The 27,526-nt window shown below is 36.0% G+C and overlaps 1 protein-coding gene across 1 annotated transcript in view; it reads right to left on the bottom strand.

Annotated features, from left to right (window-relative positions):
• Nucleotides 1-27,526, bottom strand: part of Cdh2 (cadherin 2) — a 209,504-nt gene that overhangs the window by 40,009 nt on the left and 141,969 nt on the right. The window contains exons 3-8 of the mRNA XM_078030212.1: nucleotides 19,024-19,250; nucleotides 17,174-17,320; nucleotides 15,305-15,460; nucleotides 12,056-12,200; nucleotides 9,320-9,492; nucleotides 504-641 (exon numbers count right to left, since the gene is read on the bottom strand). Coding sequence (XP_077886338.1) covers nucleotides 504-641; nucleotides 9,320-9,492; nucleotides 12,056-12,200; nucleotides 15,305-15,460; nucleotides 17,174-17,320; nucleotides 19,024-19,250 — 986 coding nt within the window. The remainder of the gene's footprint in view (nucleotides 1-503; nucleotides 642-9,319; nucleotides 9,493-12,055; nucleotides 12,201-15,304; nucleotides 15,461-17,173; nucleotides 17,321-19,023; nucleotides 19,251-27,526) is intronic.

The following is a 27,526-nucleotide window of genomic DNA, read 5'->3' as shown; positions in this document are numbered from 1 at the left end:
GCTTGACTTTAAAAATACTATAACACATTTTAGCCCCCATTTTTATTTTGCAAATTATGTTGCAGTTCCATTACTATTAAAATTAGCAACCACTTATGAGTATCTGGGTGATTAATGTGGGGTTAGGGGAAAGGATTTGTCTATGGAAATAATTTTACTTTGATATAGATAATTACATGCTCAAGAAGAAGCATCAATCGGTCATGTAGTTCACACACCTGAAAATGTTTGTAAGTATTTTGTTATAACAGCACCCAGTCTTTTAAGAATGTTTGTTCCAGGCAGCATATTTTAACATTTTTAACAATGAACTTGAAGATAAGGAAGAAAACTACTGAGATGCCTGAGTTAAAGCCCTAGTGACAGAAGCCCCTGAGCCAGTGGCCATTCTACTCTCAGGATAAGCAAGTTCCACTTCTATTTAACACATTTATTATTCATGACAAAACTTCTCCATAATGGACCACAGACCTGAAGTTCCTTGAGCGACAGGCCATACTTACTGTCATGGCAGTAAACTCTGGAGGATTGTCATTGACATCTGTCACTGTGATGACGGCCGTGGCTGTGTTTGAAAGACCGTATGTGGGATTGCCTTCCATGTCTGTAGCTTGAATTATTAACGTATACTGTTGCACTTTCTAAAAAGACATAAAGATAACAACCTAAATGAAACTAATTCCTCAAGAAGACATAACAGTTGTTCTGTGAATGGCTCTTTATTACATACGGAAAGCACAGCATCGTTCATTCTGATGAGCATTGCTTGAAATTTCCCAAGTGCAGTTTACTTTAACTTACAAAGCACAGGTCTGGTCTTTGTCTTAAGAGATTTAACTGTGTATATGCACTTCTCCTCACAGTGAGGAATGCGCTGCAGATGTGTGAAATTCACAGCTAAGCTAAAACCTCCATCTGGTTCAACCTTTCCCTTTTCTTCACTGGTCTGTAATCAAGCATTCCACTCTTTTGGTTTGTATTTACTTTCTCATGTGTTAAATTTCTACCCAGTTTAGGATACTGCAGAAGCTCAAGAGAGGGGGAAGAAAGCATACATAATTTACAATATATGCAGGCTTTCCTTTTACATATTTTTTATATATGCAACTTCTGTTATAAGAAGGTTGTTAGGATATTTCCCTCTAATCCTCACTAATGCATACTATTCAAAACTACATAGGAAAAATATATTCTTTTTTTCTAGTTGTCAGCAGACCTTTATTTAATTAATTTATTTATGCATTTATATGTGGTGCTGAGACCGAACCCAGTGCCTCACACATGCTACCACTGAGCTACAACCCCAGCCCCAGGGGAGATACATTCTTACAATCAAAAGCTAATTCAAACTGGGCCCAGTGGTGATGCATGATTGTAATCCCATTGTCTAGGGAGGTTGAGGCAGGAGGATCACAAGTTCAAGGTCAGCCAGGACAATTGAGTAAGATCTGGTCTCAAAATAAAAAAATAAAAAAGGCTAAGGATAGAGCTTGGTTGGATTCCCCAGTACCACACACACACACAAACACACACACACACACAAAGACATATACATAAGACTAGTTAAAAGGCTTATAATTACAAAGTTAGCCCTGGAACATAGTAGGAATTTAATAATTGCATATTCAATGGATGGGTATTTGGACATGATACTCCTTGTGTCCACTGTTTTGAGCACGCAGTTATAATGGGTATAGACATGGACACATTTCCATGAAGATGACTATTATCTGACAGGCATTCAGTTCTTTCAAATTCCAGACTGACTATTTTAGAAAGGAGCCAAATCAAGCTGTAATGTATCTAAGAGCGAGTCTTGTGATTGTCTGAGAAGCCTACAAGTACTGGCTGACAAAGTTTTATATTAGGAAAACCTAGCCAAAAAAACAGTATCTAAAATAATTTGGAATCTCTGTAGAAGTTGGCACAGATAAAAATATATAGATCATTTTCATAAATGTTAAAAACATTCCAAACCAGACTCACTTCTTCATACGAAACAAAACCAAAAACAAAAGAAAACAACTGGTCTCTGCAAAGTGCGGTTTCCCCTGATTCTAAATATAGCTCCCGTTATGAATGGCCATTCTTAAGGGATTTCTGGAGCTTGGACGGAACAGACACAAATTGTAGCTTTTGATTTAGTTGTTCGAGGGAAGGGCAAGGAAAAGAAAGGAGTAGGAGGGACAGCCACACATTAGATTTTAAGTCTCTGCCTACCCAAATGCCAGCCTCTACCAGTTATTATTTTAGCTGTTTTTTTTTTCTTTTAAAAGACAAAATACCACATTTTACTGAATTAATTAAAAAATCCACAAACGCATAGTGCTGGTTGAACCATTTAAATTTTTCTGAACCCACAACACTTCGAGAGGATGCATAAGTAGGGTACAGTGTCTCTCAATGGTTTCCTTTCTCAGTCCTGAGTGTTGCTTTAGTTCAATGCTCTCATGGTTACAAAGAGAAATTTTTTTTTGCAGGGCATTCAGTTCAGTGTCCCCACTGAAAGTTATGAAAACAAAAATTTGTTGTGACTTTTGAAATGCCAATTTTTGATAGCTGTTAGTTTGTAGAAACAGATGAACATTTTCAAAAAACAATTAAAAAGAAAAAAAATGGAGTTTATTTTTTTAGAAGATTAAAAAAAAATCCTCCCCATAGATAAGATATGGAGATTGAACTCTTTCCTGTCTATTTCATGAATATCTTTAAAATTATATGGGCATAATATATACAATTTTGCACAGGCTGAAATAATTGGGATCAGTAACCAATTCTTGAAATTCCCTATTGCTTCAAGCTCATCTTGAAATCTTTTAAGTTTTAAGAGAATATTGTTAGTTCTAAAATACATCTCTTAAGTTGGTAAATAATGTAATCTCCATTTTCAAATGCCTAACTGTAAAATGGTCTTAGGAAGGAAGATTTGATAACCTATTTTTTAAGCAACAAAACCATTCAGAGCTTCTTGCCTAAATCAGTCATTGGGCATGTGGTTCTGAATGGCTAACATTTAGATTCCCTCACAAAGTGACTTCTCACCCTCACAGTATTACAATGGACATAGAGAATTCTGCTTCAAAACTTTTTCTCTGTTCCTTTTTGAGATATGATAAAGTCTCAACTCATCAGGTTGTTATCAATCCTTCCCTCTCTGTGACTCACCCATGTTACCAAAGCTATTCTCTGTCATTCATTCATCTCACACTATAAGCTTTTTATATTTATCTTCAAATGCACTGTCATGACCCCATGCTATTGCACTTGGCAATTCTCCTGCCTAGACCAGTGGTTCTCAACCACAGTGATTGTGTTCTGCTAGGGGACATTTTTGTTGTCACAACTAGGGAGTATTTCTGACATCTAATATATTAAGGCCAGAAATTCTGCAGAACATGCAACAGGACATGTCCCCACAACAAAGAATTATGTAGCCAAAAAATGTCAACAGTTCTCTGGTTGAGAAACTCTGGCCAGAATATCCTTCCCTCATTCTGAGCCTGCCAAACAAGCAGCTTCAAAGTCATCTTGTTAGTGACTTCTGAAAATCTTTGAGGCGGAGCTCTCCAGTCCTCAAAGTTGTGATCCTGCAATGCATCTCTACCACACTTTCTAGTTTATATGGCTGTTATCATATTGCATGCTGTTCTTGCCCCACCATGCTTGTGTGTGTTGTGAGCACACACTCATACCCTCCCATCCCCAGGGCTCTGTTTGTCTCATCAGTCTGTAGCACAGTGTCTTACAGACAGCAAGCAAGCCATGGATGCTTTTGACTTTATGGGTGGATGAGTGAATGGAGAAGAAATCTTCAGTATTGAATTACCTTAGAAAACTCACTCCGGGTTAGGGTAAAACCATCTTCTTATTTACATGGGCAGCTATAATTATTTATTAAAACATACTGAGAACACAAACTAGCTATTTATCAAACCACAGTGATGCATCCACCATCTTCCCAATTCTCCCATATCCTCATAATTCTATACCATGAGTCATTTCCTATTTATCATTCTTTTTTCAAAGCTTAATGTATTTATGATAGCAATACCATGCATGAAAAACTGCTTTCACATGCCATAAATATAACTGTAAAGAATAAACATAATAAATTTTTGGATGTTTGGATTCTGGTATCTGTACTTGATGGAGTAGCATCTAAAAGGCTTGGGAGCTTTGCTTCCTACAGGGTCCTCTGCTTGTACCAACCAAAATCATTATACATGTGGAGTATATTTTAAAAACACTGATCTGGATTGAAATCAGCGGAAGAGGAGGTTAAAGACATTCAGTTATTCCCTTGACAAACATTTGCTGAACTTCTATTATATGGCAGGCAATGCTGTATTTACTTGGATAAAATAGTAAATAAAATCAGATTATGGTCTTGGTGTTATGAAGTGACAGCAATTGGAATGAATCACAGCACCAAATACACCATGCAATTGTACTCAGGGTAGGAAGAAGTGATGCGGGGAGTCTTTATTTTTTACTATTTTTTAATGGCTCAGTTTAAAAAACTCACTTTATTTTTTAGAACAGGTGGCATATACATACGGTATAATATTTAAAAAGAACAAACAGGTATATAATGAAAAATAAGCACCTTTACCTCCTCAGTTTCCTAGCTCTTCAGGTCCCCATTGATGTAAATTTCTTAAAAATTTTTAAAAATATTTTTTTAGTTGTAGATAGATACAACATCTTTATTTTATTTGTTTGTTTGTTTACTTATTTATTTATCTTTTATGTGGTGCTGAGGATTGAAGCCAGTGCCTCACACATGGGAGGCAGGCATTCTGCCACTCAGCCATAACCCCAGCTCCTTCTTAAGAATTTTTAATTGGAGTGTCCCAACCAGTCTTCAAAGCTTGAAGGAAGGAAGGAATACAAGAGATGTGTAGGGTGAAACTGAGAAGAGCGTGATGACTGAACAGATTGGGATTAGTTAGTAGCTGTATATGGTAAAGGCAATTAGACCACAACCTCAGAAGACAAGGAGAAAACACTAGTTACATGAAATAAAGAGTTTACCATGAATCAGACACTTAAGAAGGTAGACTTGCTTTTGGATGGATGAGGCCAGGTTAAATAATAATGTCACCAAAATTTAGGATTGTGACCCACATAGAAATTATTAACTGTTAACTCCCAGTTAGCTCCTTTGAGAAAAGGGGCCATCTATTTTGAAAATTTGTGCTCTAATTTTTTTTTTCATGCTTACTGTATGTGGACACTGATCTAAGGACCTTGATAATAGAAAACAAGGACTTTAGTTGAGATGGAGCATTCATGTCGGGTGCAATGCTAAGCACTAAATAACTTCATTTGTTCTCACCACATTCCTACAAGGTAGAGTTTTCATCCTCATTTTGCAAATGAGCAACTGAGTCTTAGAAAGGGAAGAAACCTTGCCAGAGATTTCCAGCCTTCAGTGGCAAAAATAAGACTTAAAAACAGGCCTTTCTGAGTTGAGAGTATACCATTAATTGCTCCAATATGTAAGTGCCCTCCAAGAAAGTCAGAATACATAATCTGCAAGCTGGATGTCACAGTGCCTGTTAAGACTGTATTCAGAAAGCTAAGGCAGGAGGACCACCCAACCTCATGAGTTTGAGACCAGCCAGAGCACACAGAGTGAGTGAGACCCATCTCAAAAAAAAAAAAAAAAAAAAAGAAGAAGAAGAAAAAGAACAAGAAGAACAAGAAGCACATCTTGAGTAGGGGAAGAAGGCAGAAGGCCAGATTCAAAGCAGATGAGGAAGGATGTAGGAGTCGAACAGTGAGTAGGTGCTGCCCTTTTGAGAAGTCTGGTATTGAACTGAAGGATGTCTCATAACTTCAAGATTTCTTCAGGGTTCCTGTTCATGGTAAAAGGAAGAAGAACACCTGCTCTGCTGAATACTAAGAACAAGAATGCAGATATACTTTCTATATGATACAGTCTCTGCATCAGAGAGTAGGCAGAGACACTGTGGGTGCCCAGAGAAGGAGTTGAAGATTGGCTCTCCGAGGACGAGGATCAGCTTGGCACATGGAAACGGGAAAGAAAAACTGAGGCAGAAGAAACAGCAATAGAATATAAAACTTCACTGTGCACAAGCATGTGGTTGTAGGAGTGTTGGGGCATCATTTGTTCAAAAGCAAGAGTCAAAGAGTCTTGGGGGGGGGGGCGCGGCTGAAGAAGGCACAGAGGCTAGGGCTCTAGAGGGCTTAGAATACCACACTAAAGGGTTCCAATTTGATTTCACAGGGTGTGGAGACCCACTGTAATGTGGAGATTTAGGATAGTTGTCCATTATAGAGGAAGCTGTAGGGAAGGGAGGAGGACTGGATATACCACAGAAAACAGTGCCTTCAGGGCAGAACAAGGAGTTGAGGGCACAGTTAAAAAATGAATAGGCTTGGAAAACAGGAAGTATCGTTCCTTCTTTGCCATGAGAAACATTCTGTCCTCATGGATGGCAATGGGGAAGATGTCACTAAGATTTACTGGGCACTGCCGAATGCTTCCTGCATCACGTTACACAATCTTCAGAGCCACCCCATGATACACCTCGTGTTGTGATCTCCATTTACAGATGCGGAAGCTGAGGTTAGAGGCTAATGAAGGTCAAACAGGCTGGAACAGGCTGAGCCAGCATTCAATCGTGGTGAAGCAGTCAGTCATGGGCCGTCTGTGCAAAAAGGGCAGGCGACAAGGAATAAAGACACAAGGCTGGGGAAAGGAAGAAAATGCCAGGAAAAGCCACCACTAGTAATCTGTCCGATGGAGATAAAAAGCTAAAGACTGGATAATGTGGTGGTGCAGCTTTAGGTTTGGAGACGCCAAGGAACAGATGATTTCTTTCTTTCTTTTTTAAACTCAACAGATTAAAGAAAAATCAAAGGCTGAATCTCAGTAAGCATTTCAATGATTAGGGCCTTCCATCCCTTAAAGGTGTCATATACCCCGGGAGAATGACAGCTAAAATGATTTTCGACAAAAAGGAAACTGTGAATTCTAATAGAAATAAAAGAATTTCAAGCCTGTGCGAGGCCTCAAAAAGTCAAAGTAATTTATCCCCGGCCTCAGGCAGAAATTACCATAAACCATCCAAGATAGATGCTTTCTCTATGTTAAGTGACTTTTCGAAAAGGAAGGCTTTCTATAATTTTCTCTGGTAACTCACTGTTGTGTTTAATAATTTCACTGTCAAGAGACGATTCTGCATATTGTATCTAATCCTCGATTCTGTAGTCTGGAATTCATTTCTGCATTAGTGTCTCCAAAGGACAGTGAATGGCCTCTCTCTGGCCACTGGAAGATGGACTTACCCAAGATTATGGCCTAACTTCAAGCTTCCAACCTCTAAACTAAATACAGTCTCTTTGATTTTTTTAAACGTGGTTGCTCTACTGTAGAAAAACTATCTTTAGTTCTCCATGCCTCTCTCTTACCATAAAACAGCCAGGCTAAGTGTGATAGGAATATTACAGATGAAAACACGATGACGCCCCATTTCTGAATCTTATAATGACAGCATGAATGAAAGAGAAATATTAGGATTGTGAACAGAGCTAAATCGACTTGCTATGTGAGCAACCTGGCATTCAAGAGAGAATATTGAAAAATACCCCGTAATCTCATATAAAATATGGCACCCATGCTGAGTTTATTGGCATATAAGAATAGTATTTCATACAGTAATGGAAGAGGTGAAAAGACATACATGTTCCGAATATCACTGAACTAAAAGTACTACTGCAAATCCAAATTCATTTCAATCATCTCTGATGCAAAACATTCCTAGAAAAAGGGTCCACTGGCAGCCAGAAGTTAATAAGGTACAATGTCACAGGCATATCCCTAACTCCTAAGTAAAGCTTGCAGCTGAGTTGTGAATAAAGTAATCTTGATTGGCTCATATTACTTTATTATAGTGCTTCTAGCACTATCTTGTGTATATAATTAATTGCAATAGCAGTGTTTTCTTCGATCCAATTCAAGTGAATGCTCCTATAGCAAATAAAGCATCAAAAAAAAAAAAAACCCAACTTCTAAAATCCCTGTCAATAGTATTTATTGTGGTGGGTATAATGTTTCCTTTTGACATATATAATCAGATGTCTCATTACAATAAAAGCTGGCTCAGTCAGAAATGTAGGAAGCACGAATCTCTATGAGTTGGTACTTTGATAATTCACTCACACGATGATTATGGATGGTTGAAATAATGACCTTGAGAATCAGTAAGAAAATTTCAGGACAGAAGAGAGAAAGGACATAAAAGTTTCATTAGAGCTAGACATTTTAGGAAAGTGTACAAGCAGAACTGGAATCAGAATGTGGGGAATCGGAAGGTCCAAGATAGGGGAAAAAGAAAAACTTCCTGGCAGAAGAAATTACACGAAGAAAAACACAGAGGTGCATAAGAACACGGTAGGCTCAGGCTGCCACCCTGAGACAGCTCACGTGGAAACCTACCCAATCACTATTTGCCCTCAGATTGTGATACATGATGGTATTTCAATACCTTCATCAGTGTATGTCTTTTCAACAAAATATGCCAGAAGTATGCTTCTCTGGACTTATGTCTTTAAATGTTAGTAGAATTAATGCAGTTACTAGTACTCAAATCTGGTGAATAAATTAACCTTAGGGTTAAGGGGCAAGTGCCAATAAAAGACAGAATCAATTTGTACTAAATAAGGCTATCCGTAGGGATACCAAAAATCTAATCACATACATGATATTTGCGGCCTCTTAAAAATATCAATGTTAAAAATTATTTAAATTTATGCATACATTATTTGGCAATGATATTTAATTTAGTTTCCCACAAAAGCCTTTGACAATATAACTGAAGAGCCCAGAGAGATGGCACAAGTGCCGTTCTTGTAATCCCAGCAGTTTGGGAGGCTGAGGCAGAGTCAGAAACTTAGTGAAGGCCTAGGTAACTTAAGAAGACACCTTGTCTCAAAATACAAAATAAAAAAGGGCTAGAGATGTGCCTAAGGGTTAATCACCCCTGGGTTCAATCCCTAGTACCTCCCTTCCCCCCCCAAAAAAAAAACAACAAAACAAAAAACCTGATAAAATGCCCAAGAATTTTAAAAAATTGGTAGTAGAGAATATTGGCATAACTTAATTATCACATTAGACATTTTGCAGGCTGGCAACGATTTATCATGTCATTTAACCAATATGAAGTTCAGTTATAAATCTGCACAGCAAATCTATTAATGAAAATTAGCCCGTGAATATATTATTACCTGGAGATAAACTATATGTGACACTGTTCATCTTTAAAAACAAATCAAATTTTGTTTGGCTTACTTCTCGATCAAGTCCAGCTGCCACAGTGATGATATCGCCAGTCTCATTGTTGATTGTGAACATGTTGGGTGAAGGGGTGCTGGGAGCCTGGGACAGAATTCTGTACCTCAACATCCCATTTAGAGCATTTGGATCATCAGCATCAATAGCAGTTACGGTCATCACATATGTTCCTAGAGACAGTGGACAAGAAAAATGAAGAGTTATCCTTCATTTTGGTCCCAGAAAAGAAGGATAAGTTTATCAGGCTGATATATCTGATCTTTTCCTTTTTCAAATAATCATTTTTAATAATTTAGTTGGTTAAAACAACTACATGTTCTAGTAGATGGAAAAAAGTATAAAAATACACATATTAATAAAGACCTAATTTTTCCCTAACTTAGAAGATAAATTTACCCTATGATTCTGAAATGATTTATTGGAAGGCCTTAATTGATATAAAACATAAACCATAAGTAATACAGATGGCATCAGAAATTTATTTTATGACTGCTGATTCCTTCCCTCTGTTGCATTTTCTTGTTATGCAATAACATTTCAAATGGCACACTGAGTATGATTCCCCCCAATGCCTATGTCACTTTCTGAAAGTAAGCTGTATGCATAATGAGGCACACTCCATTTACTCACTTCATAAGGAGTCATCTCATGTATTACTGTTTTGGTACATTGAATAGAGATCTGGCCTTGTGGTTCACTATTCCTTTGTAGATTAAAAGAACACTGTAACCAACTTGAGGACTTTGATATATTGGATATTTTGAAACATACATCTATAAAGCATTAGGATCAAACTAGCTACACAAATTATAATTTAGAAGTCAAGGGAAAAGTACTTAATTTTTAGAATGGCTTATTCTGTGGGATCTTTGGAAGAACTGAATCATGATATTTCTCTTTCTCTCTAACCTGTCTTCTTCTAAGCTTGGTTCTACTTTAGAAACAGAGAAAATTCTACTCTTATTCTCCTATCTGGTATACATTCACCCAGAATTAACCATGCCTTAGTCACAGTATTTCAATCTCTTTTCTGAGCTTGTCTCTCTAAACAAGATACCCTTTTGATTATGTACCATCTCTTTAAACTTAATTTTTTCCCCTCAAAACTTTTGCCTGTTGCCTTCTCTATATTTTGCTCCCTTATTGGGCTTTAAGCTCCTACAGGGAAGGAACTTGCTTATCACCACTGTATCCACAGAGCCAGAACAGGGCCTGGCACGTGGCACTTACTTTAAAAACATGTGTTGAATGAATAAGCGAAGGAATGGTTAAGAAAATTTACAACAGTATGTTTCATAACCTTGAGCCCAAATACTGATTAAAAACACAGTTTGACTCAAGAGTCATCACAGTATCAAACCTGGCCTAGTAGGATGTTTTCAAACGGCAGAGAAACCACAGGAAACACACTCATGAAATGTCTTTGCCTGCAGTGACTACCTAGTCTTTTATTTATGGAAGGCTTAAGTGGAAATTCATGGTCAAACGCATAATAAATGCAGTTCCAATGGCTTATTTTTAGTAATCTAGGTGAGGCAGTATATTTTATCAAGTTTGAAGTATTACAAGAAAAAAAGAAAATAAATGATTTTTAAGAACAAAATTTCTGCAGCCCAAAAAAGCCCAAGGTTTATCTATTTTATGTATATAAGACGTGTTTGAGTAAGGATGTGTTTAACATGCTTCAATTATTCTGTATTTGTAAACACCAAAGAAAGTTACTCAGGCTATGTGACTTAGAAGGAGCCACAGGTGATGGGTTCTCCTGTCCAGCCCCTTTCTTTCCCCAGGTGCCCCCCTGCTCCCATTTCTTTTCTGAGGACACAGAGAATTGCATTTGGACTATGAAAAAGTGCTATAAACTGGTATGGATGACCAACTTATTATGAAACAGAGTTTTAAATGAAGTTTTACAAAATAAAAAATATAGCCATTTAAATCTCTTCAAACACCTAAACGGCTCAGGAAGGCTGGCCCAACACTTAACCTTCATAATACCAGGTGACCATCTTGTCCACTCATTTTTCAGACTGAATAGGTCCTTCTGGCCTGGCTATTCTGCTGTAACTGAGTCTTCAGTGTTTTCAGTACAAGAATCTAAAACCTTGGTCAAAACACCACTTTCCAATGGTGAAAGGGCTTCCAGCAAGGGCTGTTTCTAGGCCAGGCCATTTTCTATTATGCTAGTTGAAAAGAGAGGTCTGCAGAGGACATGAGGGCACCCTGGAAATAAATAGCTAGTGTAGCTAGAGGGTAGTCACAGCTGTCACTATGTCCCTGCCCTGCTTGGGATGTGACTTCACCACCTGGTCCCAAGAACATACCAAGCAGTTCTGAGGCTTTCTGGTTGGGTATGTTGGTGACTGTTTCCTAGGGTAGAATTTGCACTTTACAAGCAGAAAGTCTCTTCCAGGGCTCACTTTCAAGTTGCTCTAACTGCATCAACTGCAGCACAATGAAAGGCTCCCAGAGATTCTATATATGTAGTAGCAGAATCTAATACTGTAGTATATATTGTTTCCAAAGAGGAAAAAATTGTCATGTGGGCAGTAAGAGGCATATTTTTTCCATTTTCATCCTACAGTTTTTTTTCCTGTGTTACCTAAAAAGCATATGAATGAAAGAAAATGACACTAAAAGGCTCATGTGATTTCTCCTTTTCTTGCTTATATGACGGTGCTGGTTAGATAGCATTTCCTGAAACCATCTTCAAATTTTTATCTTCAAACTTACCAGGCTTTGATCCCTCAGGAACGGTCCCATTCCACACCTGGTGCAAGAACTCAGGTCTGTTATCATTCATGTCAATAACATTGATGACAATGTCAATGGGGTTCTCCACTTGATTGCCATTAATATCTACTGCATGTGCCCTCAACTGCAAAAGTAATTGAAAACAAATGTACTTAACATATTTGTCCGTGAGAACACATATGACACAATCACAATGCTACTAACATAGCAAGAATGGACTGACAGAAGCTATTGGAAAACAGCTAATGGAAAAACAGAAGCTATTCTTTCTTTAAAAAATTGTAGTCAGGGGCTGGGGATATGGCTCAAGCGGTAGTGCACTTGCCTGGCATGTGCGGGGCGCTGGGTCTGATCCTCAGCACCACATAAAAAAATAAATAAATAAAGATGTTGTGTCCACCGAAAACTAAAAAATAAATATTAAAAAATTCTCTCTCTCTCTTCAAAAAAAAAAACTGTAGTCAACCTGACTCCATATAATTACAGTAGATACAGCAGCAAAAAACCATCCTTCACCTTATGTTAGACATTGTGCTAATCCATTTTAAATGATTTAAATCAATATGTAAAAGAGTGAGCCAGAAACTGTCAACATTTGAAGTTGGGGGAACTGAGCTTCAGAAATGCTAGGTAACTTGTGGCGGTCACAATCCTCTATCTGTTGACAGAATCTGGATCCAAAGTCAGTTTGCCAGCTCCAAAATCCTTCTGTTGAACCAGTATATATGATAAGAATCAGGGTAAGGATAGATATGGTACCACCAAAGAGTGCTCGTAAAGATCAAGGGAACAGGAGTATAGAAAGTGAGTGTACATAGGTAATTTTCATACTAAGCTTTTACTGTTTTTCAGTTTTAAAGTAACTCATACATATTAAAATATGTGAATATATGTACTTAGGGTTAGCTCATAGTTTTATAGGTATTTTTCAAAAATTTCTTTTTCTTAAAAGCAAGGATAATCACTCAGCTACTCTTGGCAGAATATCTTCAAAATCTTTCCATCAATTCTGTACAAAGAGAGGCTTTCCATTCCTTTTTTGGGTGGGTGAGCACTTGAGTACTGAGCCACATCCCCAGCCTTATTTGTATTTTATTTAGAGACAGGGTCTCACTGAATTGCTTAGTACCCCACTGTTGCTGGGGCTGGCTTTGAACTCGGAATCTTCCTGCTTCAGCCTCTCGAGCTGCTGGGATTACAGGCTTGCACTACTCCTCCTGGCATGGAACTGTTTCTTTTTAACTGGAATGCTGGTCTGATACTGGCTGTTGGCTTCCATCAGATATGTTCTTTAAGTTAAAGTAGTGTCAACACAGCCTCTCTTTATTTAGAGGTTATTAAACACAGAAAACAACATATATTTTATTACTGAATTTCAATATTATATAGGTAATAATTTTCCCTTGACTTACTTTCCCCTTAATAGATTTTTAATACTGAACTTTAATTACATTTATGGAAAATATTATTACTGATCCTTTTTTTTTTTTGGTACCAGGGATTGAAATCAGGGGTGCTTAAACACTGAGTCCCATCCTTTTTAATTTTGAGACAGGGCCTCACTAAGTTACTCATTCCTAATACTTATAATTCTATAATAAACTCTATTTTGCTATGAATATTGCTATTTTAATATGTAAGAAGTGAGCACTGGAAGAACAATAATTTACTATAAAATGGACCTGGATGTATATATTTTCTGAATTTTAATGACAGAAGATCAGGAAGTGAGAATTCATAGAGAAAAAGATTGGAAATTTTTTTACATCAATCTTTATAATCACAAATCGCACTAGTCCACAGTCTTTTATTATGTGCGATCTTTTTTTTTTTGCACTGGGGCTGTATCCAGGGGCACTTAACCCCTGACCCACATCCCCACTTCCCAAGCTCTTTTTATTTTTCATTTTGAGACAGGATCTTGCCAAGTTCCTTAGGGTCTTGCTAAGTTGCTGATGCTAGCTTTGACCTTGGGATCCTCCTGCTTCATCCTCCTGAGCCCCTGGGATTACAGGCATGCTCCACAGTGCCCAGCTCTATTATGTGGTATCTTAATCCACATTCCCTGGGAATGCTCTGCAGTCTTTGTGAAAAGTTTGAAGATGTATTTCTTTCTCTGTGTTTGAGAATAACATAAACAACATTAGAATAAACTGTTCCTTCAAGAGTTTTAAAAGAATGGGCTGATAAAATAATCAAAGTCTTGAGAAGAGAAAATACAGAGTAATATTGATCCTAAAACATTTTTAATTTTTCATATGCTTATTTGTCTATTTAGATCTAGGGGAATCTATTGTGGTTTAGAAATTCCTATAATTTTAAAGCTTTGAGCAAGTCCAAGAGTTCAACAATTGCATAAGTGAACAAAACAAAAACTTTGTAAGCACATGCCTATGTGGGAGGAAGGTTTTAAACCACTGTGGGAATTAATTCAATACATGGTATTGGGAAAACAGGCTAGCCACAAAGGAAAAGAAAAGTGGGCCTGTGGCGCTCTCTCCTTTTATTCAAATAAATCCATAGAGGTTAAAATTTTAAATGTAAAAAGTTAATTCAACAGATAAAAATTGGGAGATAAGCATCTTGGAGGACGGAAGGCCTTTATCAATATCACTGGAAACCAGAAGGTATGATAAAATATTTTCAAAAATCAATTTTACAATATTAAAAGCTATGTTACATTATGGCATAAATATAAAGGGTTCAGAAGCAAATAAACAAACAAACAAAAAAGAACATGTAGAATAAACCATGCATTAACATCTTTCATTGATAAAATGTTCTGAGTAATAAAAGAGAAAAAAACATCCAGAAGAACATTTAACAGAATATAAGAAGATGGGATTCACTTTGATTATACTTCCTTATATCCGTGAACAATGGTTTGATCTCTCTGTATTTTATGTTCAATGGTTTTGACCCCATTCATAATTTGCTCTTATAGGTTTTCTTAACCATATAACTGAAGACAAGTAATAAAATGTAAAGAGTAATGAGATTTGGAGCAATTTTCCTTTTTTTTTGGCATTGTTTTGTTTTAACCAAGAGCACTAATAAATTTTATAAAGACATTAGAATCATCAAAATAAGACAAAGAACTATAAATTTCATTTCTGGTTTTGAAACTCTCAGTATCCAGGCTTTCAGACTCATAGGAGGCAACGACAAATTCCACACACATTTAGAAGAGTACGAACACATAGATTTATCAGCTGGTTGCAATCTTACATGAAACCGGGCTATCAGCTCACGATCCAGAGGCTTTGTCACTGACAGCTGACCTGAGATGGGGTTGATAATGAAGATGCCAGTCGGAGGTTGGTCAGCTCCGGGCCCAGTGACACTGTACCGCAGTGAAAGGTTTTTATCCCTATCAGACCTGATCTGAGGACCAAGAAAACAATGACATTAAACGAGAGACTAACTGAGCTCATTATCAGAGATAGCACATGCCACACTTCCTACCCTTGTTCTGTTACCAACTTGCTCCATCTCTTTCCAGAACGCCACTGAAACTTCCCCAGTGCCTGCCCCTTCCTCTCTGCTTCTTGGTAACAGCCTTCAAAAACAGATGTCACCTATTCCCAGAAAGACTGGGGGCAATGTTCACCTTTAAAAGAACGTTCACTAGGAGTAGTGCAAAAAGTCAAAATTTAGGAGCGTCAGTTTTTAAACAGAAACTCTGGGTTAGACTGTTTAACCCAGTAACAGGTGTCCAAGTTAATTGAAATAAACGCTGTTCACCTTTTTTTATCAGTTACAGTAAGAAATAATTATCTACCCATAGTGTGAAATATGCTTACACAGAACTCCAACATGGTGGAGCCTAGACATCATATTTTGGTACTTGCCTTGTACAAAGACTCTTCATTGCAAGAAAGCTTTCCATATCATTTTAAAAAGGCAACTAATACTACAATTCTTTATTAATAAGGAGCATATGAGAAAAGATCTCAAGAGATATTTTTATACTCCCAAACTGTACAGCCACTATAAGCACATTTACTTCTCCTCCAAATACAATGGTTCCTGGGAAAATTAAGTCAATGTATGAGTAGCCATTGGAGGTTGAAGAGAATCTCTAGACAGAGAAGAAGGCAGGCAGGCATAAAAAGGGCTGACTGGGCAATACCATTTAGAGGTAATAATAATAGATCTTTATGTGTTGGGTAAATAAACTAAATTCATTAGTAAAATCTGATTGCGTTTCTTTTTTTTTTTTTAAAAGTTAAAGCACCATTCTCTATTTTCTCATATTCCACTGAAATAGAAAAATAACACCTTGGTTTGGGGGTTATGCTCATTGGTAAATTGAATTACAATGTACAAAGGACAGAATATACAACACAAATAAGTGGTTTATTAAAAATCCCACAATTCTCAATAATACGAGCCCGAATGCTCAAATAATCATCCATAAGAACGTTTACATTTTAACAAATGGAAATATAATGATTTTGTCTTATTGTCCTTTTGTCATGAATCATGGGCTGATCATTTTACTAAACATGCAAAAAAATCCTGTATTTTTAATTTCTTCATCTGAAGGTATGCATCTGGAGTAACCAAAAAAAAAAAAACTAACTTCAGATTTGAAAGCTTTTGGTTTTACACTGCCCCAGGATTCTGATAATGGTATCAGAGGTCATTTTTTCCTTTTAAAAAACTTTCAAATGCACTTGGTGCTGGCATTTTTTAGCAGTGATTGCCCTTTATTTTTCTTCTTTGGCCCCAAAGCTGTCTGTGGAGGGCAGAGATCTCCACAGAGAGCCCAGCTCCCAGCAAGGCAGCTCCAGGGTCTGTACTGAGAGTGGGTGAGGAGTGGGTGGGGATGCACGTAGCCTTAGTATTCACATATGGAACAAGCATTACATCCATAGCATCCAGGACCACAGTGGGGGCTGCCTACAAACAGTGCAAGAGATAACCAAGGAAAACAATAATGGGTTTCTACAGTGTTATAGAAAACCTATCTACAGAGAAAAAAATGTTTTCCATATACATGTCATAAACTTTACTTTGTAAAAAAAAACACAAAACTTTTCTAACAGGTAAATACCACCTGCCATGGGAATAATTAAAATTGCACCATCTTACCCTGACAAGCTCTTGAGGAAAAGGTCCTCTGGAATTTTCTGGCAAGTTGATGGGAGGGATGACCCAGTCTCTCTTCTGCCTTTGTAGGTATCCACTGTGTTTGGTGGATTGTCTTGGGAATACTATCTCTTCAATTTCATGGGACTCCTTTGCATTAAAATATAACAAGACATTCCTGAGTACTAGGAAAAACATTTTCTGAAAGAACATCAATATTAATGGGTACCTGAAAGTGTCGGAACCACAGTTTATTATGAACAGAAGATAACTCTGGAGGCCCTGTCCTTATCCCCTTATTAAAATAATAGAAAACAAACAGCATAAAAATTCTGAATTGCACTGTTCACTGAAACGTTGAATTCTGAACAGTTTATTATTGGGCTCAGGTGTGTAAACTATTTGCAGTTTCTATGAACCATCTTAGATAGTAGCTTAGTACTGAGCAAAATTTAATAGTACCCTTTTATATATTTCTCATTAGTTTAAACCACAGTTCAGGTAATGTGCTACTGTACATTAAATTTAGATCTTGATGTGCTAAAATAGAATTTGAATTCCAAGGGAAGTTTAATACATACTGCTAAGGAATGTCTCAAATATTTATGACCCTATTAAATCCCACAGAATTAATGCTGTAATTATTCTAAACCTATGTCAGCCATGATGGATGCTGCAAATGACCTGCTTTGCACACTAGGTATTAATCTCTGCTAGATGTCAACATTTTCTTCTGTTTCTCCCAATATCTGTAGACATTTTAGCCATTAGCCCTTCCTGCTTCAGTGCAAATACCCAAGTTAGTTTGTTAGGACACAGAGCATCAAAAACAATAAAAGCGTCTTTTTACTCCATTAGTTACCAGGTTCTTATTTTATATTACACAAATGACATGATTCCCTTTAAATAGTTAATTGATTAATTAAAATTTCACATAATGAAACCTCAACAAATATCACAAGAAAAAAATGACATTTTTCTTACATATATTCATTCTCATTTGATTATGGTTGTGTATATCACATTTATGATTAAATACCAGAACTGACTGTGTGTATTCTTGTCTCTCACAGTACAATAAATGTGCAAAATGTAATAGTCACAGTTCATCAAACCATGAACTTTAGAATATATGGGTGTGCTCCCTCAGTAACTGTTTTGAATTAAATCAAAGAACTAGAATAGTCTGAAAATAATATTATCATAACTAAAGAATTTATTGTTATCTTGTTCCAAGTACTTAATATAGTGACTTATACAAAGTAAGTGCTCAATAAATGTTTCTGAACTGAATTGAACAGGACTCTCTTGGAAATGTACCTCGTTTATTTTATGTGGGCTCACAGCAGCTTCCACCAGAGGGAGTATATCATTCCTAAAAGTCATATCAGTAGTATAAATAATTCACACTCCCAATTTGATTATTAAGGGACAAAACAGATCCTAACACTCATTGCCAGAAATGCTTTTCTGTTACTACTGTAAATCTGTATTTCCCATCTAATAAATTTGACTGATGACGATGTGCAAAGAATTGTTTATTTTGTGGTTATATTTAACAGCTTATAAAGCTTTTAAGAAATATAAAACAAACTACTTCTAATTTTAATTAAATTATAATCTCAAAGTATAAACAAATCTTTCAAATATAATTTCTGGTCACTTAAAATATACTTGTCTAAGTATTTTAAAAGATTAAAAATACTGGTAAAGTAACTGCAGTTGATAAAAAAAATTCAAATATTGGCCAGATAGATATTTCATGTGATATGAAGCAAAATGAGTACAGACATACACACTTTTTTTTTACTGTATTAATTTTTGTTTTGTAGACATCAGCTCCCATATTATACCTTTGCTGACTCCTCGGTTAAGGTTGGCTTGAGACTCAGTTTTACTGCCACTTGCCACTTCTCTTGGGTCTCCTTGTCTTGGGCATATATCAGGAATTTAGCGTGCTCAGAAGAGAGTGGAAAGCTTCTCACGGCATAGACCATGCCATGCTCATCCACCTTGAAATCTGCAGGCTCGCTGCTTTCGTACTGGACTTTTCTTTTTCCATTGCAGTTGCTAAACTTCACTGTAAAAGACAGCAAATATACGTCTAACTACACAACAAATACAAAGACAACTGATACTTAAATCTATTTTAGTTTAGACGATAAAATGCAGTAGCATGAAACACAAGTTTTAGTTTTACATGATGAGCGGCATTTTAATTTCATAGAATGCAGTTGGGCCCTCCACATCTGTAGGTTCTGCATCCCAGATTCAACCAACCTCAAGTGCAGGTTGAAAGTATTCCAAAAAAAAAAAAAAAAAATTATATCTTTGCTGACATACGGAACACATGCAAACTTTTTTCTTGTCATTGATCCCTATAGAAGATGATAAACTACTAACAGGACATGTACATTGTATGAGGTATTATAAGAAATCTAGACGATTTAAAATATGTGGGAGGAGGCTCATTGGTTATATGAAGTTTCTAGGCTATTTTATGCCTGGGACTTGAGCATCCCTGGAATTTTCATCTGTTGTGGTCCTGGGATGAATCCCCTACAGATACCAAGAGATGACTGTTTCACAGTAGTTTGGGGTTGTGGCCGGGCATCTCTCATTTTAAAGCCTGCCCTTCCTCACCACAGTCGCTGGGTACCCACCTTCAGCTACACCTGCTGTTCACCCTGATGCATTTCAAGGAAGTTGCCTTCCACTCCTAATCTCATTGTCACTGAAGGTAGAACAAACCCCATGTTTTCCATCTTCATGTAGCTATCTTGGCTCTACTACCAGTTTCACAACCATGCCTGACATTCACTGATAGAGCCAATAAAGACAAATTTCCTTAGTTATCTTGGATATTCTGTATATTTCCTTGCAGATCATTTTAATGCATAATTTCTGAACAAATGTTTAAAGAAAGAAATAATACTGCTATGTTTCTTTTTCTTTATTGATGTTGAATGTGCTCTGTGCTCTAGAAGTACAAGACTTCATGGTTATTGAAAGGTGAATGAATAATTAGCAATTTCTATCCTTCCTGGTACTTGTAATAGTTCAGTTAAGCAGCAATTTTATAAAATTTCCCCAAACATGAAAATAAAAATGTCCTCAAAGTAAATTTTAAAACTAAAAAAAAGTATGCCTTAAGAATAGAAGGATTAAAAAGATTTCAAGATCTTAATTATCTCAATCTCAAGTGTAATGACTTAAGATTGAAGAAAATCAATGATTTTTAAAATGGAATGTCAATCCACTGATGTCTCAACAAATAACAAAAGTTAAATTGTTTTTATGAATGAAGAATTGGACATATTCAAGACAAGATAAAATAATAAAAACAAAAATATTCTCTAAGAAAGATTATTTCCCTTGCAGTCCTTAATTGTTCTTTTTGAAGAAAAATTCTATGGGATTAGCAGGTAAAAGCATCAAAGAAAAAGCAATTTTTCGATTCTATAAATGACTGATGCTGTATTCTGACCCCAATTACATAGGATATGCTTTGGAAAGCAATCAACAGGTACATATTACAAACCATAATCACATGCATTTCATGTTCCTCATGATCTAAGAAAAAAATTTTACAAACTGCCCCTACCCCTATACAAACTGATAACAGTTCTTTTATTTTCATTAATATAAATTCACTGCAATGTACATAAAATCACAGCCAAATAACATGGATGCTTATTTCCCTTCGTAACAATAAAATTCTTGATAGAAGTAATAAAATACTTTAACTATTGAATATATTATTTTCCACATAATGCCACACATATCATCCTTCTTCACACTGATCATTTCAAAATGAAAATAAAATAATATTTCAAACTAAATTATGTTAAACCAAAAGGTTTATCTTTAGAGTGGAAGTATCCTAATTGATAACGAATTACCCAATTTTTCCATGCCATGTGATTTATTTATTTTTTTTTTAAAGGAAGGGATATTTTCTAGGAAACAAGGACATTTACTGCTTATCTTTTATTAAAAACAACCAAATAAAAACTGAAATTGGTTTTTTTTTTTTTGAACCTTGCTGAGAAGTCGAAATGAAAGACTTTTAACCATCTTTTAGTATAATCTCTACCTTTCGAATATTACCAAAGGAATTCATGATTCTTAGGCTAGATCTGAACGATTTTATACTCTTTCACATTTTCACTTTAAATTTTGCCGCTCTGGCATTAACCTCACCTATACACACCTGGGTTGCTGCCCTGGCCTTCTGGTGGTCTCCCAGATCCAAGTCCTGGCACCCACTGCTAGACTCAACCTCTGCTGTGATTTTCTCCTCCTGGCTTAGAATCCGTAATATTGCACATGAAGTCTTTAGGCTACTGGGCAATGCTTTTTGAATGCTCTTTCACTTCCTGGTCATTCTGTCTTCATCTTACTTACATCAATTTCTAACACATAATCTACAGCAGATTCCATAGTCATCCCCTACCTCACTGCTACCCACATCCCACACTCATCAACTTGTGGGTAACACTTCCCATTTTTCCACACCACAGTCCTACAGCCAGGCCATCATTCCAGGGGAGGAGTCCCCCAAGATGTCCTTCAGAAGATGCCAGCATATTCCCTGATTTAGGAGTGCCATGAATTCTCCATTTTAATTATTTTTTGCACTTCTTCTCCATTCAAACACATTAACTTTTATATTATAATAGTTATTAACAATAATGCTTCTTTATTAAAGGTTTCTTTTGACTAGAATGGCAGACTGTAGACTCATTCTGGTTTCTTGACAGTGGTTCTTTTGTTTCCTAGGACACCTAATGGTGATAGGGACGACATTAATTCTCCTTCAATAATCCATTAAAATCGTACAACTTTTCAAAAAACTAGAATCAGATTGGAAACTTAATGTGTGATAGCAACATTTAGTGATGAAAACAACACAGGTCCTTCAAATAATCCGAATTTGTATTTATTTGCTGATAGTGCAAGAAATGGAACGAGTATTTGCTGAATTCTAGGTAGTGCGCAGCACACTTAAAATCAGGTTATTACACTTTTACCATGACAGCCTCCTGAAGTGGAAATCACTATTTGTTCTACAGATGAAGAAGGAAAACTTGGGCAGCCATTTGTGCCCATGACTCTTCCACTTCTAGTCATTTCCTTAAGAAACTGCCAAAGAATTTAAAATCATAACTCTTGAGTATTGAAATCTAAGGCTTTAAAAAATAAAAATTAAAGAAATGACAGAGGCCTGATAAATGCTTGTGAGAAAAATAATGCTAAATTTAGACTTTAGGGAGCACCATGGTAAATAGTGCATGAAAAGTAATTAAATTGGAATATATCCTAAGTGTCCTATAGAGGGCAGTAGCTGAAGCCCCTTCAGGTGGAGTGAGAATGTGAGCAGACAGAAAAGGAGAGCTAACTCTTGGTTACTATGGGTGTCTGTTCTTTTGATTCAGCACTAGTTAACTCTTTGGATTCAGGTGTCAGTGCTTCAGAGAATGTGTAGTTGTCTTTGCATCACTGTGAACAAAATATATGAGAAGAGCAACTCATATATCTTGTCATAAGCCAAAGCTTATGGTTTCGGAGGATTCAGTATATGGTGGAAGGTCATGGTGTAGGGAAGGCTGCTTAGCTTCTGGCAGCCAGGCCACAGACAGAGGAAGCAGTCAAGGACAGATAAAGCCCAATGTCATGCCCTAAGTGACTCCAAGTAGGTCCTACCTCCCAGTAGTCCATTCATCTGTCAATGGATTAATCCACTTGTTGGATTAATCCTTGCTACATTGGAGATCATGCTTCCAACATAATGAATTTGGGAAGAGAGTCCAGACCTACACAATAATAGTAAGGGAAAGAGGAGGACTTTGGGGGGGAAAATTGCACTTTCAGAGCAGGGGAAAAAAAAATGACTTTTTTTTTTTTTAAACAAAGGTCCCTAGACATCCTATGAATGAGCAATGGTTGACCCTAGAGAGTCTGACACTGGAGAAGCATTTTGGAGGAAATTGTATAAAGGTCAGTTAATTAAAGTTAATTAGTTGTTTCACATTATCTCTATCTAACCTATACCAAGTATGTATTGGTTTAATATATCTGTTATTAAATTTTTCTGAGTTCTAAAAAAATGTTAATTTTCATTTGATCTAATATTAAAATAAGCAAAGTTTTGGGGTACTATTCAAGCTTGAAGAAGAATATTGCATTATATAATTCCCTTTGCACATTCAGCCAGTACAAAGAATTAATACTTAAAATTAAAATTAGTGAACTTTCAATTGAGAAAGTTCCCATAGGTGAGATATTACTCTTGACTTCATCCCAAGGGTGGGAAGTATTCCATTTCCAGTGCCTGGCTCAGTTACCTGCTTCATCAGTGTTAGTGATGTATTATTATTTTCAAGCTATGCAAATTAGAATGATAATTCCAACGGGAAAATGTAAATTCCATTATTATCTACTGGCCAATATTTATTGTCTGTTGTCATGTCCATCTATGATCTAGATGTAGCTAGGAATATTTTCTCAAATTTGCCAAGATTTACCTCTGCTGTAGGACCATGGTCTGAAACATACTCAAGAGGATTTCCTTTCTTTCTTCTTCTTTTTTTGGGGGTGGGGTGGGGTGGGGTGGTGGGAATTGAATTCTGGGGCACTCGACCACTGAGCCCTATTTTGTAGTTTGTTCAGAGACTGGGTCTCACTGAATTGCTTAGCACCTACTTGTGATCCTCCTGCCTCAGCCTCCCAAGCTGGTAGGTGCACCACTGCACCTGGCAAGAGGATTTTCTTTTTAACAGAAACTTAAAAGTTAATAGGGAAAAAAAGGAGGGAAAACTGCTAAATTACAGAATCTTGATCACACTAGTAATATATATTCATAATTGATAAATTAAATTTAGTGTATAGCCTTTCAAAGATGTTTTTGTGATAAAAATATTAAGTGAAGATGGACTAAAGCCATCTTGAAAGGAGGAGAGAGATAGGCAAGAGACATGTTTAATAATTAAAATGAAATTCAAAATTGAAATTTGAAGATGAAGAAAGTAAGGCAAACATCATGAGTCTTTGGCTCTTCTAGAAAGAAATATATAATTTGCTGGAGTCAACTTGTTTCTGTTATTAAAAGTACCTTCTTCATAGATATGACGGAAAAAACGTGAACAATATTTTCCACTTTCTTTTTTTCCAAACACAAAAGTTTTATCACTTTTTTAAAATATGGGGGCACAGACAAATTTATCTTAGATTGAAATTAAATTAAAATTCAGCCTTAGAAGTGACACAATTCTGTATGATCCAATCATGGTGAAACCATGACATCATGTTTTGAGCAAAACCCACTGAACTGTACAACACTTAATGGACTTTATTGTCAACTGTGGACGTGCAATAATGTATCATTGGTTTATCAGTTGTAATAAATGCACCACATTGTGCAAGATGTTAATAACATGGGAAGGAACCTGTGGGGAGGGAGGGAAACACATGAAAGTCTATAAATTTACATCAGTTTTTCTGTAAACATGAAGTGATCTAAAAACTGAAATTATTTAAAACAATGCTTTCCTTGCAAAGGATGTCCTAACTTGCTATTATTATTAGATTTTTGAAAGGAATGGATAGTTGTCAATACCCTTAGTCTCTCTCAATCTGATTCCAGCGAATTACCTCAAGCTGGTATTGGCTGGACAATGCAATCTGATCAACAATTTATGTAGGTATCCTATGTATGGAAATAAGGAATTTGACTTAAAATCTTTCCCCTGACAGAACCATCTTCCTTACATTATAACATTAATTTTGCTTAAGTGTTCAAATACGGCACAGGAAAAACTCCAGAGTTTTGTAACATGGGAGCAAAGGAAATGCATTTCCTGGGACAACTGAAAGAACAAGCTTGGCTAACAGAATTAATCAAATTTAAAATAAGTCTACACACAATTAAATGTTTGTAGCTAAGGACACTGTAATATTAAGCAAGAAATTTTTATTACACTATTACATAGTTTACATGCATAATATGCAGTTACTGTGCTCTTGCCTGCATAAAACTTTGTTAACATGATTAACACTAAATTAAACACCAGGGAAATAATTATTTTAAAGTACCTTTTTACTCTTAAAGCAATACCTCAAATTAATGTTAACCATAAAACCATAATATCCTTATAAAGTGTTAACAGGAAACCACAGATCTTATGTATTAAATGTATTAGCAGTTAATAGCACTACATAAACCATACGAATGAAAATGTGAAAATACTCACATATGGTTTCTAATTTTTGCTCAAGTAAAACATACCATATTTAGAAACAATTAGAATATAGTAAGGGATTTTCATCCCTAACTATGCCATTGACTTTTTTAAAAAAATTTTTTTACCTTAATTGCTATTTTTGAAGGCATTGGGAAAATAAAAATAGATTCACAAGGTTAGCAGAACTTCCCCTTCCATAGGCACAGAGCAATAATTATTAATGAACTAGATATCTGTTGAAAACACAGGAGGGAAGAAGTGTGGAAGAAGCTGTCTTCACTGTATTTTTAATGCTTTTTTACATGTTGATTCTAATGGAGAATGGCTATCAAGTGATGTTAAAAATCTGCTTTAGATTTTCTTTTGCCAATCTAAGCTTTTCCCAAGCTTCCATTTGAAAAACATCCTCCCACCCTCCACAAAAAAAAAAAAATTGTTGCTATTCCAGGGACTCCTACATCCTTTTCACATGCACAATGGGTTAAACCTGGAGACATTTTGGAAATGCCTATAAGGAACTTGATGAAAAAAGTCATTACATTTCCCTTATAACATATAATTATAAGAAAAATGAAATATGGAGTTTTAGGGCATATGTGAACTATTTAATATGTATAAAACTTCCAATTAAACTATTTAAAAATCTTTAATAAGACATTTGAGCTTGCATTTGTGAAATATCATTTTTGTAACAAGTTTTTTTTTTGCAACATCAGATTCTTGATAATTGCCATTAATGAAAGCTTTATTCACAAAAGTTGGTGTCAGCAAAAGGCAATATAATATCTATCACTTTTTCTTGAAAGGATAGAAATGTTCCATGAGGGATAATGTATAAGTCTCATATTCCTTCTTTTTCCTGCATTGGCAAATGTAATGTTGAAATTCCTCACGGAAATATAAATGACTTTCAAAACTTTTCCCAATAAGTGTTTCAGAACATTGAGTAAAATGTTACCTCAAGTCTTTGCAGTATTGCTAATAGTCTTAATGTTATTTTTCTTTAGGATTTGAGATATAACACCACCCAAGTATCACAATGAGTCATTTTTATCCTTTTTCAAAAGCAGAATTTTTTTCTTCAAATCCATAAGCTCTGTGCACGTAATATTTTTGACAGGGCTTTGCAGTTTTCAATTAAATTCATTCAGGTGCTCTAAAAAAGTCAGGTATGTTAGCAATTTCTTCAAGTGAGTAACTCACCTTTAACAAATCTGCAGTAAGCAACAGTCAAACATGCTCAAAATCCATTTTTCTATTAGCTGATAAACATTTGGGGAAAAAAGTATCTTTTGGACACTTTTTTGTGTACCTTGGTATATAACAGTAAATATGGCATGCTAATCCTTTATCTTTGCACAAAGCTGTAGCCAATTATTTATTCATATTCTCATACCAATTTTTGTGGAATTAAAATTTATGAGCAATCTTTCATATACAGGAGATTGCATGTGAATAAAACTTTCAGATTAAACTCTTGATGTTTACACCTTCATGCCATTTATAACCTGTTTACACCAGGGCCAGAGCATTAGCCTCATGTAACATCTGCTCAATATCTTGTTTCAAAGTATTCATTTACTTCCTTGCATTTATTTTTCAGAATAAATAATGATGTTCAAAGATTCCCTCCAGTGTTATTTTATTTGCTAATGCCTTAAAGTCCCTGATATGCAATGACAACATTTTTGATTTAATAATTCTTTTGATTATTGCGATCACTATGAGGCCATCACTGCCTGTCTTGAAAGTATTCTGCACAAATGATTCTTTCAATATTTCTTCTGCTTCACTGGTTCCCAGTGTACCACCAATGAGGCATACTTAGGCTGGTAAAATAAGGAGTTCTGCAAATGCTGGAGGCAAGTCGTAAGTGTGAAACTGTGTAAATGACTTTTAAAGCTTGATCATATAGTGCCATACTTGGTCTCATAAAGGTTCTTTCCTACTTTCTGCTAAAGAGAGTCCAGAATTACTTCTACCTAAGATAGTTGTTTGCAGGTATGATGGTTGCAAAATTTGTCATGCAAGTAGCTTCATTTGCTTATTTTAGCGTACAAATTAAATGTTCATCCCATGTAAGAGAGTAAATATAAGAGTACATGGTTTTCAG

The sequence above is a fragment of the Ictidomys tridecemlineatus genome, chromosome 13, assembly GCF_052094955.1.
Source record: "Ictidomys tridecemlineatus isolate mIctTri1 chromosome 13, mIctTri1.hap1, whole genome shotgun sequence".
Taxonomy (NCBI): domain Eukaryota; kingdom Metazoa; phylum Chordata; class Mammalia; order Rodentia; family Sciuridae; genus Ictidomys; species Ictidomys tridecemlineatus.
Note: the sequence above shows the minus strand (reverse complement) of the source record. Positions and strands in the feature narration are given on the sequence as shown.